This window comes from Mesoplodon bidens, assembly GCF_964165515.1.
Source record: "Mesoplodon bidens genome assembly, chromosome: 6".
NCBI classification, from domain to species: Eukaryota; Metazoa; Chordata; class Mammalia; order Artiodactyla; family Ziphiidae; genus Mesoplodon; species Mesoplodon bidens.
In genome coordinates, this window is record NC_138162.1 from 63157829 (window position 1) to 63175047 (window position 17219).

At 35.7% G+C, this 17219-nt stretch overlaps 1 protein-coding gene across 1 annotated transcript in view; it reads right to left on the reverse strand.

Annotated features, from left to right (window-relative positions):
* The window catches only part of CCDC171 (coiled-coil domain containing 171), a gene marked incomplete at its 3' end in the record, with an annotated part of 346216 nt that overhangs the window by 34592 nt on the left and 294405 nt on the right, over positions 1-17219 (reverse strand). The window contains exon 26 of the mRNA XM_081236213.1: positions 9323-9475. Within this exon, the coding sequence (XP_081092339.1) occupies positions 9323-9475 (153 nt within the window). The remainder of the gene's footprint in view (positions 1-9322; positions 9476-17219) is intronic.

Consider the following 17219-nt stretch of genomic DNA (forward strand, 5'->3'; position numbering starts at 1 on the left):
TCATTCATCATAAAAGTAGCTCCTCTTACCGCAAAAAAAATAAAAATAAAAATAAAAAATTAACTTTTAAGGGCTTCCCTGGTGGCGCAGTGGTTGAGAGTCCGCCTGCCGATGCAGGGGACATGGGTTCGTGCCCCAGTCTGGGAAGATCCCACATGCCGCGGAGCGGCTGGGCCCGTGAGCCATGGCTGCTGAGCCTGCGTGTCCGGAGCCTGTGCTCCGCAACGGGAGAGGCCACAACAGTGAGAGGCCCGCGTACCGCAAAAAAAAAAAAAAAAAAAAGTAGCTCCTCTTAAACTGCATCATACAAAAACTAAAAGGCTACAGAAGAGGTGTGAGGCCAGTGGAATATACATTATTATTATCTCTAGGCCCCTGTTTACTGTATAAAAAAAGCTTGAGCTTCTGGACTATGAAAAACCTTTAAAAGTTTGGAAATTTGTGTCAAGGATCAAGGAAAATGTTTGCGTATTGACTGGGCTGTCCCACCTTTTGATGTTTTTGTTTCCCTTATTTAACTCTGTTAGTATCCAAAGGCCAGAGCTGGAGCTCATGATTAAAATGTGGAAGAATTTAATGAGTATCTAAGTAAGCAATATTTAGTAAAAGGGTAAAACAAGGGCTGTTATGACATAAAATGTCAGTGAATTTTGAGAATTAAATGGAAAAGAATTAAATGGAAAAAATTAAATGTGCAGTTGGGAAGAGTAAGTACATAAAGCAAAGGGGGTAGATGTTTTCCAGTGCCATTAATGGAGACGTATGAGTCAGAGGGCTTCTCAGAAAGCTGAGAGTCACAGCCACAGTGCTCCTCCACAAGTCTGCATCATTTCTCACCATTCTCCACCTGATTCACGCTGCTCAAGTCATACAGACGTCTTTCCATCCCTTCAGCATTCCGTGCTTTCCCTTGTCAACTCCTCCTTAACCTTCATTATCACAACTAAGATCTCCATTCCTCAACTAGACCACCTGAAGCCAAGGTCAGATCCCCAGTTATGTGCTCTCATACCACTCTGTGATTCCACTTTAATGTCATTCTTTTAATTATCTGTATAATGGTTGTAGTCTCTACTCCACTTGAAAGCCCTTGATGGCAGAGATTTGTTTTAACCCTCACTGCAGTCTCAGAGGAAAGCACCAGACAAGAAATCAGAGGCCTTGTTCTAATCTGATTGGGTTCTAATCAAAAACCTGGGAGTAAGTCTCGAGAATCTGTACTTGATACCACTGAACTGTACTGTACAGCCTGTCTCAACAAATTAAGGCTTGGTTTATGGCTCATTTTTAAAAATTATTTTTCTTGAAAGATGAAAAATTTCAATAATAAACATGAGTAATCAACTGAGATAAAGTAAAGTTTATGAAAACAATTTACCTAGAGTAAGTTACTTAAATTCTGTCAGTTTCTTTATCCATACAATACTAACAAACAATACTTACTCTCTCAAGAAAATGTAATAAAAATAAATATGACAGAATTTTAATTGAGAACTTAAGATAAAGGGGATCCTTTTTTTTATCTTAACAGATAAAAATAACATTAACCAAAGTATCTAAACCCTTCTGCTTGATTAACAATATAACACCACTTGACAACTATCGAATCTGACATAATCTGAAAAATGATGCAATGATCTCTCCCCTGCAATATACTAAATGGAATGCTCCTCTGATTTGTTACTCACTATTTTCTCACAAATAAAGTACTGTAGAATCAAAAACATACTGCTTAAACATACAATGGAAATGAGGCAAATCAATACTGTAGCTTGAAGCACCATAACTCACAGCAAAGTATTTGGGTTTGGCATTCTATGTTTCACAGACTGAAATATCATGTGTTTCTCCACAGTTGTGGGTGTGCCGGTCTCCAAACACCCACAAGTAATTGGTTCTGACTGCTGTACTGTTCTCTACTGGACTGTACGGGATTCAAAAGCTCTTTACTCAAAGCTCTTTCTGGTTACTATTACTCAAGATAAAAGCTCTAGAACAGCCCTAAGTTAATGGGTCAAAGACCAAAACGCTGAAAATGTTAAAGTCCTGGCAAGTATACAATTGATGAGAACTCTTAGATGAACTCCAGCATCACTATTACATGTTACTGAACAAAAAATGAAAATGTCACCTAAAGGGGGATAAAGCTTTTAAAGATGACTATTCATATCTGCCATACAATCCATCTCTTTCTATGCATTACAATACCATGATATATTAAGTTTTTTCTTAACTAATAATGAATATTTATTTTTTATTCTTATCTAGTGAAATGGTAGAAAATTTAGAAATGAGCATATACTGACTTTCCTGAGTTCATTAAGTAAGTGATAACAACAGCAGCTAACATTAATACTGTATTTAGTATTAAATGTGCTAAAAGCACTGATTTAAGTGTTGTTTTAGATCTTTTGCCTACTCATAAAAAGATTTCCTCATGCTTACATATATTTCTTAAAGCTACAAGTATAGCTTAGCTGTATGATATATACGTAACTATCAGAAAAATTTGTATGTGTAGGGAAGCGAGCCAATATTTACTGAGGATCTACCAATACGCCAAACACTGTATCTTTGTTTAATCCTCACAACAATCCTACAATGTAGGGAATTTCACCTACATGTTACAAATACTGAAACTGATGCTTAGAGTATTGTGTGGGTAATAAATAAGAGTGCCAGAAAGCACCCCCAAGTCTGCCTGACTCTAAAGCTATATATGAGGGGAAGGAGGTGATGGTAATTGAAGCAGGTACTGGAGCAGAGAGCCAGTTCATCTGAGGACCCAGTAATGGAGTTTTGAGAATGGACCAAAATAACAAATACAAAGACCAAATAAGAACATCAAGAGCGAAACAGAGAAAGAATCAAATTAGGTTATAAAGTAAGAAGCAGGGATTGGATGGTGCAAGAATGGATTGGAAACATGTGAAGGTAGGGTTTGGAGTGACTGCTGCAAGCAGTCTTGGGCTCCAGTGGGTACAGGCTGTTTGGGTGAGTTGGATGTCTTTGATTCAGCGGGGGAATGGAACTAAAGCAACAATACATTTCTATTACACAAAAAAAACATTATATAATTTAATTCATTAAATATATGTACTACGCATGAGGCCTATTCCTCAAATCAAAATAAAGCAAAGATTTTTTACAGCTCTTCCCCCTTAACAAGGTGTCAAATTGCTAGACATCCTTCAAAGACTCCTGCAAACATTTCATCTTCTCAGTACCTTCTTCTAACAATGTTAGGTGGAAGGAACTCCTCCCTCATCTATGTTCCCACATACTTTATACATGCCTATTTTTAGTATTGATATTTGCTTATGTGACCATTTCCCTTGCTAGAAGAGGAATCCACAAAAGCAGAGGTTATGTCTTCACCTTCATCCCCATGAGACAGCTAAAATGGTAGACAAAAATCCAAAAATGTCAATAATTATATTAAACTTAAATGCTCTAATCACCCAATTAAAAGCCAGAGATTGTCAAATGGATAAATACAACAAAACCAACTATATCTTTCTACAAGAAACCTACTGTAAATATAAAACATAGGTTAAAAGAATGGGAAGAGATATATCATGCAAACACTAGTCAAAAGAAAGCTGGAGTTAAAAAAAAAGAAGTAGAAGAAAGCAGCATTATGAAAAAGGTGATAATTGAAATTATAAAAATGGACAGTATAGTGGACAGGGTCAAAATCAGACTACGGGAGGCCTATTTTAAGAAGATACTGAAACATATTTAAATCATTCCTGTCTTAGAACTCCCTGAATCCTCTGAACACTCCACTCCTATTTTTCACACTTAATAGCTAAATCTTTGCGACAGATGCCTAAATTCACTTCTTTTGTTCAACTTCCACTAATTTCGCCATCTCTTGCTGAAAGAGCCTTTGTTAAGTTTACCAAGGGCCTCCATGCACTAACTCCAAAGGCCATTTTTCAGTCCTCATTTCACTTGCTTTTCAGCAGTATATGACACTATTGGCATGTCACCCTTCTTGAAATTCTCTCTTCTCATGGCATCATACTTTCTTGGTTTTCCTCTTCCCTCTTTGCCTGTTCCTTCACAGCTTCCTTTGCAACGTTACCCTCTGTACTCAGGCATTATATGCTGGAGTTCTTCAAGCTTCATTCTTAGGCCTTTTTCTCTTCTTACTCTATAAACCATCCTTATGTCGTCTCAGTCTTGCTGACAGCTTCAAGTCCTACCCGTATAATAGTGACTTGAAATTGTTATCTCCAGCTTGGCATCTTCCTTGAATTTCACATCAAGCAGCCTTTGTGACATCTCCAGTTGGATGTCTCGGTGGCACCTCAAACTTAACATACTCAAAATTAAACTCACAATATCCTCTCCTGTTCCATTGTTTCTCTCTCAGTAAATGAGATCATTAATCCATTTCCAAAAGCAAAAAAACCTAGGAATTGTTTGACACACCCCTATCTCTTGTTTTTCACATTCAATTGTTTCTTCACACTACAGCCAAAGTGATCTTTTAAAAAAAGCAAATCCGAGCATATCACTCCTTCTTTAAAGTTTTTCAATGACTCTTCCTTTGCTCTCAAAACAAAGACAACAAAGTCTGACCTCTGCCCTTTTCTCCAGACCTTTCTTATCTCAGAGTACTCTTGCCTTTGCTCTCTTTATTCCAGCCATACTGGTCTTCCTCAATTTCTTCAATTTCTTCCTCCCACCACAGAGCCTTTGTAGATATCTGCGCTCCTCTCCTCCTGATCTGGAACACTATTCTCTTCCACCCCTGGGTAACTTATACCCAGTCTTCAGATACTAGCTTATGCATCACTGACCCAGAAAAGGCTTTACTGATACCTTAGACTAAGGCAGGCTCATTTGTTTAAAAAAACTCTTATACACTTAAGTTCTTCTCTTTCAGTGAACTTATCCTGGTAAGTAATTACACATTAATTAGTGTGATTACATGAAAAATATTTGCTTTCACTATTAGATTTTAAGTTCATGAGAGTGAAGATTGTCTGTTTAGGTTCACATGACATCCCTAGGACTAAAACTAACCCTGTCACAGACCAGATGCAGAATAAATATTAAACTAATGGGTGGAGAAGAGTTAACAAACAATAATACAAAGAAGGCAGAGCTCAACTAAGTAGAGGCCAGAGAGCCAAAGAAGAAAAGTCGATAACAAGAGAAACAAAGGAGATGAGTATTTAAAGAAGAAAGTAGTTGAAGCCTCATATGTCTGAGAAAGATGAAAGGATATGAGAAGGAACCAATGGATAAGCAGAGCAAGCAGAAAATTATTGGTGACCTTTAAGAAAATAGTTTCAGTAGAATGAGCACATAGAAGAAGAAAGTATAGACTGCTTTTCAAGAATGTATCAGTGAAAAGAGGGGAAGACAGGCTGCAGAAAGGGCAGAGAGCTCAGCCACGGGAATATACTAATGGTGACCATAGAGCAGGAGTTACATGCTCAAGGTTACAATAGGAAGCAGAACAAAATGACACAGTTTGAAACTGAAGATGTTATGTTAGTAAATAATCTTTTCCTATGGTGCAATCCAATTACTTTCTATAAATATAATGGTAATAAAAATAATAGCTAACTTTTTTTGGATTATTCACTAAGTGCAAGGCAAAGTGCAAAGTACTTTAAGACTTCTCACTACCTTTTTTTTTTCTTAGATTCCATATATATGTGTTAGCATACGGTATTTGTTTTTCTCTTTCTGACTTACTTCACTCTGTATGACAGACTCTAGGTCTATCCACCTCACTACAAATAACTCAATTTTGTTTCTTTTTATGGCTGAGTAATATTCCATTGTATATATGTGTCACATCTTCTTTATCCATTCATCCGATGATGGACACTTAGGTTGCTTCCACATCCTGGCTATTGTAAATAGAGCTGCAATGAAATTTTGGTACATGACTCTTTTTGAATTATGGCTTTCTCAGGGTATATGCCCAGTAGTGGGATTGCTGGGTCGTATGGTAGTTCTATTTTTAGTTTTTTAAGGAACCTCCATACTGTTCTCCATAGTGGCTGTATCAATTTACATTCCCACCAACAGTGCAAGAGGGTTCCCTTTTCTCCACACTCTCTCCAGCATTTACTGTTTGCAGATTTTCTGATGATGGCCATTCTGACCGGTGTGAGATGATACCTCAATGTAGTTTTGATTTGCATTTCTCTAATGATTAGTGATGTTGAGCATTCTTTCATAGGTCATGAAGAACCTAGGGGTAAGTTGGGAATAAAGACACAGACCTACTAGAGAATGGACTTGAGGATATGGGGAGGGGGAAGGGTAAGCTGGGACAAAGTGAGAGAGTGGCATGGACATATATACACTACCAAACATAAAATAGATAGCTAGTGGGAAGCAGCCGCATAGCACAGGGAGATCAGCTTGGTGGTTTGTGACCACCTAGATGGGTGGGATAGGAAGGGTGGGAGGGAGGGAGACACAAGAGGGAAGAGATATGGGAGCATATGTATATGTATAACTGATTCACTTTGTTATAAAGCAGAAACTAACACACCATTGTAAAGCAATTATACTCCAATAAAGATGTTAAAAAAAAAAAGACTTCTCACTAGACCTCCCAACATCTCTATTAGAGAGTAGTATCATTATCCTCATTTTACAGACGAAAACCTGAGACCCAAGACACCTGATTAGCAACTGACAGAAGTTGAATTGGAATCCAGATATATCTGACTTGTATGACAAGTCAGATATACTATTAATTGGTTAACCCGGTATCTATTCATTCCTCATTTCCTTGTCCCTTGACTCATTATAGCTCAAGGTGGCCACACAACCCATTTCCAGCTGATGGAATATAAGTGGAAGTATGTTTGGAACTTCCTTGGAAGGCTTTTTCTCTTTTAAATATATAAGCATTTAAATATACATTTAATATCTGTTATCTATTAAATTTATATTAAAATTTCTAAATATTAAAAAAATAAATATATGGTATAAATACTTAAATATTTTCTAAGTGGAAAGCCTTGCAATGCTTTATCATATATATAAAACAGGTATTGCTGGGCCATCCCATTCCTCTGACTTGAATGTCATTCCAAATCCTAGAGCTGGCTTCCATCTTATGACAATCAGGGAGTGGCAGAGAAATTACAGAGAAGCTGAACCACTAAACCAATGACAATAGCCACCTACTTCTAGACTTCCTGCTGTATGAGAAAAAAAAACTGTCTTAAACATGTTAGTCAAGTTTTCTGTTATTTACACTTGACTGTACTTCTAATGGATGTAATTCCAAAGCCCATGCTCTTATCTACCAAACTATATAATCTCTCATCTATGAAATTAAAAGCTTAACCTCTCTCAGAGTTCTTAAGTGGTTCAAGTTAGAAAGTGCGTATTTAAATGTCTTGAAAAATAGAAATTAGTAGACAAATTTATTATTGTTTTCAAAACAGTGATTCTCAACTAAGGGAAGAGACTGGAGAGCATATATCCCATAGAAACATGGGATTAGGCAGCAGTGTCCTAGAAGGACACATCAGAATCTCATGGGGAAAATTTTCACATTACACACATTCCCTTTTGAGAATCACTGCCAGAGTGAACCTCCTCTTACTAATAAGATGATGAGCATATCCTGTAAATCTGTTCAGAAGTTTGAGAAGTGGAGCTTTATTATGATAGTGGGGGATATTAAGCACACCTCCATTAAGACATCAATAGCTTAATAATTGGTAAAAAATTTTTTGAACCCATGGGAAACAATCCCACCTTACCAAACTTTCTCAGAACATAAACAATTATTTTTATATGAATAACAGTAATAAACCAATAATGGTATGACCCAACAAAGCTGACATAGTATAATGTAATATTAACCAATGGGATCAGAGAGTTAGCAGGAAAAAATGTAAATGTGTTTCAGAGAAAGACTAGAATGAATTCCAAATACTTACTCAAATCTTTATAAAGCTTTCCTCTTCATTTTGATTTCTCTTGAGGTCAAATTTACTACTCTCTCACTAAGAAATTAACAGAGTAATTTTACAAATTGAACTCAACTGAATCTCATCTCAGGTCCCAAATAACTAGTTTGTTCATTTATTGGATTAGGTCCCAGTATGTTTCATTCAATAACCATTTGTTGAGCACCTACTGTGGGTCAGACTATTCTTGGCACTAGAGTGCCTTTACAGCTGTGAAGAAAATAACCAAAATTGCTTGTCCTTATGGAACTTATATTCTATGAGGGTAAGGAGCAAACAGACAAAAAGCAAATAAATAAAATACAATATATGTAAGTTGGTAAGTGCTATAGTGAAAAAAATAAAGCAAGGAAGGTAGAAGGTAGACAGACAACATGGGGTGAGAATGAGACAGAGCTTGTGGGGTGGGGGAGGGTTAGTGGTTCCAGTTTTAAATACCATGGTCATAAAGCTTTCATTCGGATGCTGACACTTGAGCTAGGACCTGAAGGAGCGGAAGAAACAAACCACAACTATGCATCTATTTGCTTTAATGCTAACTCTTTTTCTGTTGAATATATCATTTGAAATTGGTCAATAGCTAAAATGGCAAAATGATACTGTTTTTCCTTACAAGTCACCCAGATCCATTCTAATCAAACCAAATAGGGAAAAAAGACATTCTAATTATTGGTAACCCTCTGAATCTCACTGTTGAGATATGTTGACATACCTGGCTTTTGAGGAGAAAGTTTAAATGTGTATTTTATTCCTTTATGTCACAAATATATTCATTTTTTGATACTCCCCAAACATGTATTTCAAATGTAGAAAATTTTGTTTAGTCTTAAATGAGCCCAAATTTCATCATGGGCTAAAATTTTAAAACATAAAATGACTGCCGAAACTGAATTTTAATCATATAGATGAATCACAACATGCATCTTTAGCTGGACATGTATTATGGATAAGACTAGCTTTCTACAGAGAATAATCACATGTTCTAATTACCATTTTGGTTATACGCATAATTAATAATATTCTGTCTTAATGGGACACACTGAATCTTCAGACAGTTGCAAGCTTTAACTATGCATACTGCCAAATCCAACTGTCAGCTGCACTGCCAAACACAAAGGAATCTTGATGTAGTGTTTTAGCATTGATAACAATATGCATATCTTTATACATGATACAATGGAAAAATTAATTGCTTTTCTTCCTTCAAAATTTTCTCCACACTTAATAATTTTACGTTGCTTGATTGATTACTCACCCTAAATTATATATACTGGTGAGTGATCTTATGAACAACAAAAACATGAATGTAAATGTGACCCAAGATTCAAAGAAGAAAAAAATATTGTAGGACTTACTGATTGTAAACTTTCATTTTCACATAAACAAGCTGTGTGAAGTTCTGATTTCAAGGTTGCAATGTGACTTCGATGAGATGTCATTTCCTTTTCTAATGTAGCAATTCTAGTGCTTGCAAGCTGGTAGACATGCACGAAACTTTTAATCATAGCCTTAAGAAATAAAAATAATGCCACATACAATTCAAATAAAGCTGTCCCCAAAGGAGAATTTCCATAATTTGAAAGCAAAATCATTAAAATTTTAAAATAAACAACTTTTCATCCTCCTTTAAAATAATAAAGCTAAACCTCACATTTTATATTGAGAACCGTGACTATTTTAAGAAAGTTTGGGAGAAAATAATTGAGACTTTTTTCCAGAATATTTATTTAAATAAGGTGTACTTTGATCTATTGTGCTTAAAATTTAGAATGCAGTTTTTAAAGATGGCACACTTATTACCTTTGTAAAGTTAAATTCAAGTTGCAATTTGACCTAAATTTCAATCTTAAGACACACAACAGATGGATATATAAGCAAGATATTTCAAAATGAGCTCAGTAAAATTTTCAAACCACCTAGAAAACAATGTTTTGAAACAAAATAAGCTGAACTAATCCTATGATTTTTTAAGAGTAAATAATATGATTCCTATATTGTAAGAAAAGCATAATTATTTTCATTCATATAACAGAGGAACACCCTTGCATTACACTGGATATAATGAAATAAATAACATAAGCAAGTGCTGGTAACTTTTTCTCTTCCCTAAGTAGTGTAATATTTGGGAGAATTGTTGGGCCTCTGTATCACAGTTTAATCATATTTTGTAGACTTTTGCTTCTAAAGCAAGCTGTAGTGAATTTTAAGTCCAAGAATACTATTACACCTTTGAAAGACTAAAAAGTCTTTCAACATACTTCAAATACAGTAAAGTAAAATGAAATATTTCAAAGACATGTTCAAATATAATTTTATGTTATTTACAAGAAAACCATGTTCCAACTGCAGCCACAACTTAGAACAATGGTAGACAGTCTGAAAATTTCCAAATTATATTCAATCTGAAGAGTCTGGTTTGAGAGAGCTTTAAGAAACTAGATATTTGGGCAATTCTGAATGCATATGAAATAATCTGGTGAACAAAAAGTAAGAAACAACATACACAATGTCTGAGAAACAGAAGTAGGTGAGTTATTTGTAGTTAAAAGAAAATTCATAGCTTTTTGCCTAACAAATTCTTATTTGCCCTCAAAAACCCAGTTCAGAAACCACCTCTTTGGGCTCTTTTGAGCCCAAAGGCAGTGTTAACTTCTGTTCTGGTTCTCTGTGGGTCCCTCATGCTTGCTTCTACTATTGCATTTATTGCTTTGGCAGAAATGCATTAGTTTACATGTTTATAGTCACTACACTAAGGAGCTACCTAGGCCAGATACTGTGTCAAATCTAATCATGTCTGTATCTTCAGGGATGGCTTGAATGACTGACAGGAATGAAGGAAGGAAGGAAGGAAAGGAGGGAGGGATGGAGGGAGGGAGGGAGGGGAGAGAGAGAGACTGGAAAAGATGAAAAGCCACATTAGTCATATTCAGTTTGGCAAAAAATACCTTATAGAAAAGGATGAAGATACTTGGAAAAATATAACCTTAACACTCTAGTGAATAAATTACTACCCATACTTCATTCAAAGTCAAAAAAAGAAGCAAAAGCATAGCTGTAGGCATAAAAAGATAAAGTACACAAAAGTTCATTCTATTACCCAACACTAAATAAGCATGGTATGACCTCATGTTTGGGAACATCTCACATGTCCTAACATTCCTTACCTTGAGTCATTTTAAGGTAAGCTGAGGGCTAATACTAACACAAAATATGTCCCTGGGTTTCAAAAGTAGATAAAAATCAGAAATTACAAAATCATATCTGTTTCTTCCTACACCGAGTCTCTCTCTACTTCTGTAAATTCATTTATCTTCTCCACTGAGACGGTGGACCAGGAATCACAAGTCCTATTTTTTTCTGGTTCTCATGCTGCCACTTACTTAGCTTTATCTTGTTGGGCAATGCCATGTCATCTCTCTGAGCCTCCACCTTCTCCCTCCAGAAAATGGGAAGAAAAGTCAATTTTTTTGCTTATTTCTAAAACTGTTGTGAGGATCAGATAGTTAAAAATCTAATACAAAGCCATTCTCTTAACCCTTCAGCTATGTTGCACCTAATATAAAAAAGCCCTCTAAAAATGGTAAGCTAGTAAATTTCATTGTAGTATTACCATTGTTCTATTTTTAAATTCTCCACTAAGATCTTAATGAGACAATCTGTGATAGGTGGCTTGTATACATGTGTTCCTGTTATATAAGGACCTAAAGTGCATAAAATGCATGAAAACTTACATAAAGGCCTTATTTAATAAAAAGAAGAAAGTACTCTTCTATCAGTAATAGGCTCCTGGATTATTATCTCAATGTAAGTCATAATAGAACTGGCCTCTAACATACAAAAAATTTCAACATTTAAAAAGTTGTCCTGGGGCTTCCCTGGTGGTGCAGTGGTTGAGAGTCCGCCTGCTGATGCAGGGGGTGCGGGCTCATGCCCCGGTCCGGGAGGATACCACGTGCCACGGAGTGGCTGGGCCTGTGGGCTGTGGCCGCTGGGCCTGCGCGTCCGGAGCCTGTGCTCTGCGGCGGGAGAGCCCACAGCGGTGAGAGGCCCGCGTACCGCAGCAAAAAAATAAAAAATAAAAAGTTGTCTTATTTCTTAAATTTGGAGAAACACATTTCATGAATTGTCACATACATGATATTCTAAAAGGAATTATAATATAAAAGGTATTCCTTCAAATCTCTTTTTGAAAAAATAAAATATTTTTTGAGAAGTTATATCTGAATTTTTATGTGATGGATGGAACAAAAGTCATAATTATTTTGGCTCCTTCCTTGATCTGCTTTTAATAACTAAATTCTAATATTCAGTGCAGTATTAAGAGAAACCACATATTACTTCTTTATAACATTAAAAAGAATAAAATAATGATCTACTTTTTGCTTAGGATTTAGAGTCTTAAGCATTTAAAATCTTTAAAGCAGTATTTGAGAGATGAAAGCAATTTTCTATAACACTTACTGTATAGGATATTTTTTTCAGAGCAGCAAAGGTAAGGTAATCAATACAGAAAGTATGTTTCATGGAACTAGTGTAAGTAAAATATACTACATACTTCTAAAATGAAAACCTCCTTCAGAACTGATAGGGAGGAGTGTCAGTGAAATCGCAAAGCTATTCAAAGAATCCACAGCTCTTTTGAAGAATAAAGAATGTTAACTTCCAGTATTAAAAAGTGATTCAAACTACGTTATAAAGGATGCCAGTGAAAAATCCAACTCTTTAATACAAAAGAAAGGTGCCAGCTTGGTAGAAGAAATGGAAATGACAGCTGGAATCAAGTGAGGGGGTGCGAGGAGAAGGGAGTGAGCATCTCATGACCTCTTCTCTATCAATCTCCTGAAGTCTAGCGCTATACAATACCCCTCACTCCTGTATTAAAACATCACACCTTTTTACATTAGGAAACAATGACAAAGCAGCATGATCCTGTCAAAAGCAAGCCCAGCACTTGAGAATTTACCCCATGTCATCTTTGGCCCTTGGGATTTTGACTATACCATGCAGTGAGATATGAATCTCAGTAGGGTTTATCTAGTTATATGAGAAACAGAACAAAAAACAGTTTCTGGACAAAAATAGCCTTTTGTTTTAGAGATAATCTACTGTGTTTATAATCAGCATACCAAGATGAGAAAGTTCAAACATATAAAATTCCACATCCTATCTATTTCAAGGAAAAGCATAAGTGTTTTAGAATACAAAAAATTCTGAGATACAAACAGGTGACTGTCACTTGAGGACTAGTATGTTATTTATATAATTTGTTATGTACATATTATGTAGTTTAGACTGACTTCAAAATTGGACTTCAGGGAAAGTAGGAGCCTTGGGAAGCTGATGTTAGGAGAAGGAGCAATTAGTGGGAAATGTCATAAGGCCTAGATGCCAACAAAATAGTAAATTTTCTATTTATATTTTTGAGTAAGTAATTGGGAAGCAAAAACCTCTGACATTTACTTTAAATTTTGTAATTACGGATATACTTCATTTCTATATACTATATAAAGTAAGTATACCATGTAAAATAGATATACCAGATATACCAAATATGTGAAATATAATAAATCCCCATAATATGGGGAAAATGATTCCTACCTTACAAAGATTTTGTGGGGGTTAAATGAATATTAATACATGAAAAGACCTTAACTATCTGGCACACAGTAAACACTCAGGTAAATGTTAGCTATAATAATGACAACGATATCAAATTAGGATAATTACTATTTTAACTCATAAAGATTCAGTATTTCTGAGGGGTATTATTGGACATATAAGTATTTTAAATACAAGTTATTCTACACATTGAATATATTAAAATTCTTTCAAAGATAAAGAATTTTAGAGGCTAATGAATATTTACTTCCTAACAACAAAATGTCCCATTGATAATAAAAAGTTACTATTTAAAGAACGAAATAAGCCATTTGCAGTGACATGGATGGACCAAGAGATGGTCATACTGAGTGAATTCAGAAAGAGAAAGACAAATATCATACGATATCACTTATATGTGGAATCTAACAAAAGGGTACAAATGAACTTAACTACAAAACAGAAATAGAATTACAGATGTAGAAAACAAACTTATGGTTACCAGGGGGTAATGGGAGGTGAGGGATGAATTGGGAGGTTGCGATTGACATATACACACTACTATATATAAAATAGATAACTAATAAGGACTTACTGTATAGTATAGGGAACTCTACTCAATACTCTGTGATGGCCTATATGGGAAAAGAATCTAAAAAAGAGTGGGTATATGTATATGCATAACTGATTCACTTTGCTGTATACCTGAAACTAACACAACATTGTAAATCAACTGTACCCTAGTAAAAAAAATTTTTTTAATTAAAAAAATTAAAAAATAATAAAATAAAAGTTACTATTTAAGATGTCTTTCCTACGAATGAAAGTCTTAGGATGATAACATTCTCATAGTTTTTAGTATCAAATTTTATTCCTTGGCACCTGGAATTAAAGGAAAATTATTTTCTTCATTATCACAAAATTACTCTGTAAGGTTGCTCATTTAGTTGACTTACCTTCATTCCAATATTTTATAATTGTAGGGATACAGCAGAGAATGAGGGTTAAAGGGTCTCTTACTAGTAGTCTGCAAATAGCAACTACGTCCCCCAGTCAAGAGCCAGTCTAAGATCTGGAAATGGACTGTTTAGTTTGGATGTTTGGTTTCTGGCCCTGGCCCTAAATACTATTCACCATGACATTCCAGCACAAAGTTATGTAGGAAAGACTCAATCAGGATGGCAGACTGCCATCTACCTCCTTGCTTTACCACACAGAGTTGTGTGTGTGTGTGTGTATGTGTGTGTGCATGCATGTGCAGGCATCAAAGCTGATAAGAATGCTTTCAGCTGAAAAGAATTCTGAGGAATCAATAAGGAAGAGAAAGTAGAAGGGGCCAGAAACAAAATTTTAGAGAAACCCTATCCAAAACACAAGCAAGAAAACACTTCCACAAAGGTATAACCAAGTACAAGTGGGCTTGAAACTAAGCATAAACAGCTATGAGAGGAGGGAGAGGGCCTTAACTTGGTTTTATCAGTAGCCCTGAAACCTCTTACTCTGAACAAAAAGTTATTACTAATGATTGTTAATGAAAGAAATATGATTGGATATGCTTTACAATTTTAAAAATCTTGTATAACTTTTTGTGATACAAGTATCCCTGCTCTTTGAAAGTTTGCCTTATGCCACTTCACTTTCACGAAAGACCTGCATTTGTACCGGTTTTCGCTAACCGAAAGAAATCCGAAGAGGATTTTCGTTTTTACCAAAAAAGGCAAAAAAGCAAAAATAGCGTTCACTGTTTGTTTTGCAGTGAGCCCTTTTGGAGGCAGCGTTCACCCAGAGCAGTGAGAGTGGCCCCTCCAAGCTCCTTCCCCAGGAACTACTCTCAGCATCTCAGCACCAAGTCCACACAGCTTTGAACTGTGTCTGTGAGCATCTGTGCTTTGTCTCCATTTATTTTGTTCATCCATTAGCAAGATGGGGCCTAGGGTAACTGCTCCTTCATTTAACGCCATTTCAGCTTATGACAGGTTATATAGGAATGCTCTGCTTTTGGATAGTGGGGAAACCTGTTTGGAAGTCTAATACTGAATCCTCACCCTGACCACTCCCGTGACATGGTAAATAGGGAAGATGCACTTGGCAAAAGTACACCACTGGTTGTGTTTATTAAATCATGACATGCATGTTTCAATCCTATCGATCAAGTAAATGAAGTTTTAATTGGAATTTTGGCTAAAATATTTCCAACTTCCCTGAATTAATCAACTGTTCTTTAAATTAATATATGTCCTGTTTTTATATTTTCACAAATGCATTTTATACTAAATACATTTTATATTTTTAACAAAAATTCAAACACATTTTTTGGTTCAAAAATTTTGCTTCTGGGCTTCCCTGGTGGCACAGTGGTTGAGAGTCCGCCTGCCGATGCAGGGGACGCGGGTTCGTGCCCCGGTCTGGGAAGATCCCACATGCTGTGGAGCGGCTGGGCCTGTGAGCCATGGCCGCTGAGCCTGCGCGTCCGGAGCCTGTGCTCCGCAACGGGAGAGGCCACAGCAGTGAGAGGCCTGTGTACAGCAAAAAAAAAAAAAAAAAAATTTTGTTTCTGAAGTTTCTATGTGTATACACATATATGAATTTTTATAGATTTAGATCAATTTTGGAAAAATTCCAAAATTCTGGAAACACTTTCAAACAACTATTTTCATAATGCTCCATAAAACTCCTTCAATAAAGCAGTTCATTTTTTTTAAAACTTCTTGTGACAGAATGTGTTTTGTCTTGGCTTCTTTAAAAAAAAATTTATAGATAGAATGCTTTTGATAGCCACTTGCCATCAAAGAAAAGGTCTACAGATTTGGAACCCTTCTCTTTATGTTACAGAAAAGTACATCATTCACACTCAAGTTCAAGAGTAATTTGAAGCACCTTGTCACAAGAAAAACAGCAAACCTTATATAGAAGATTTTAAAGACTACCTCTTATCTCATTGTAAACTACTGTAAAGACTACACTATGAAAAATAATTTAATCCATAAATTACTTAACCATATAGGGTATATAAGAGTTCGTGGTGAAATACAAAGAAAGTAAATAAACAAGTGAGGACACCATTCTCAGCCCTGCTGCACTGTAGAATCCTTCCACCTTTTCCCAAAATACCTAACAGGAAATATTAATGTCTAAAAAATGGACCAAGTGATGACACCAGTGCCAATCCATATCAAAGAATAAAAATTTTATCTCTTACTTTATTAAAAAAAGGGAAAGTCCATTGTCTTACATACACACTGGGATGTATTTAGTCTCCAAAGTGAGTTAAAATGGAAAAAAAAATTGGAGACTTCCATATATAGATTTTATTTTATATTATATTTAGTTCTTTTAATAGACTACATTTTTTAGTGCAGTTTCAGGTTCACAGAAAAATTGAGTGGGAAGTACATAAATTTCCCATATACCCCCTGCCCCTACACACCCAAAAACATCCCGCACCAGAGTGGTACATTTGTTACCATCAGTGAACCTACACTGACACATCATCACCCAAAACCCATAGTTTGCATTTGTGTTGACTCTTGGTGGTGTACATTCTATTGGTTTGGACAAATGTATAATGACATGTACCCACCATGGTAGTATCACACAGAAGAGTTTCAGTACCCTAAAAATTTTCTGTGCCTACTCATTCTTCCCTCCTCCCCA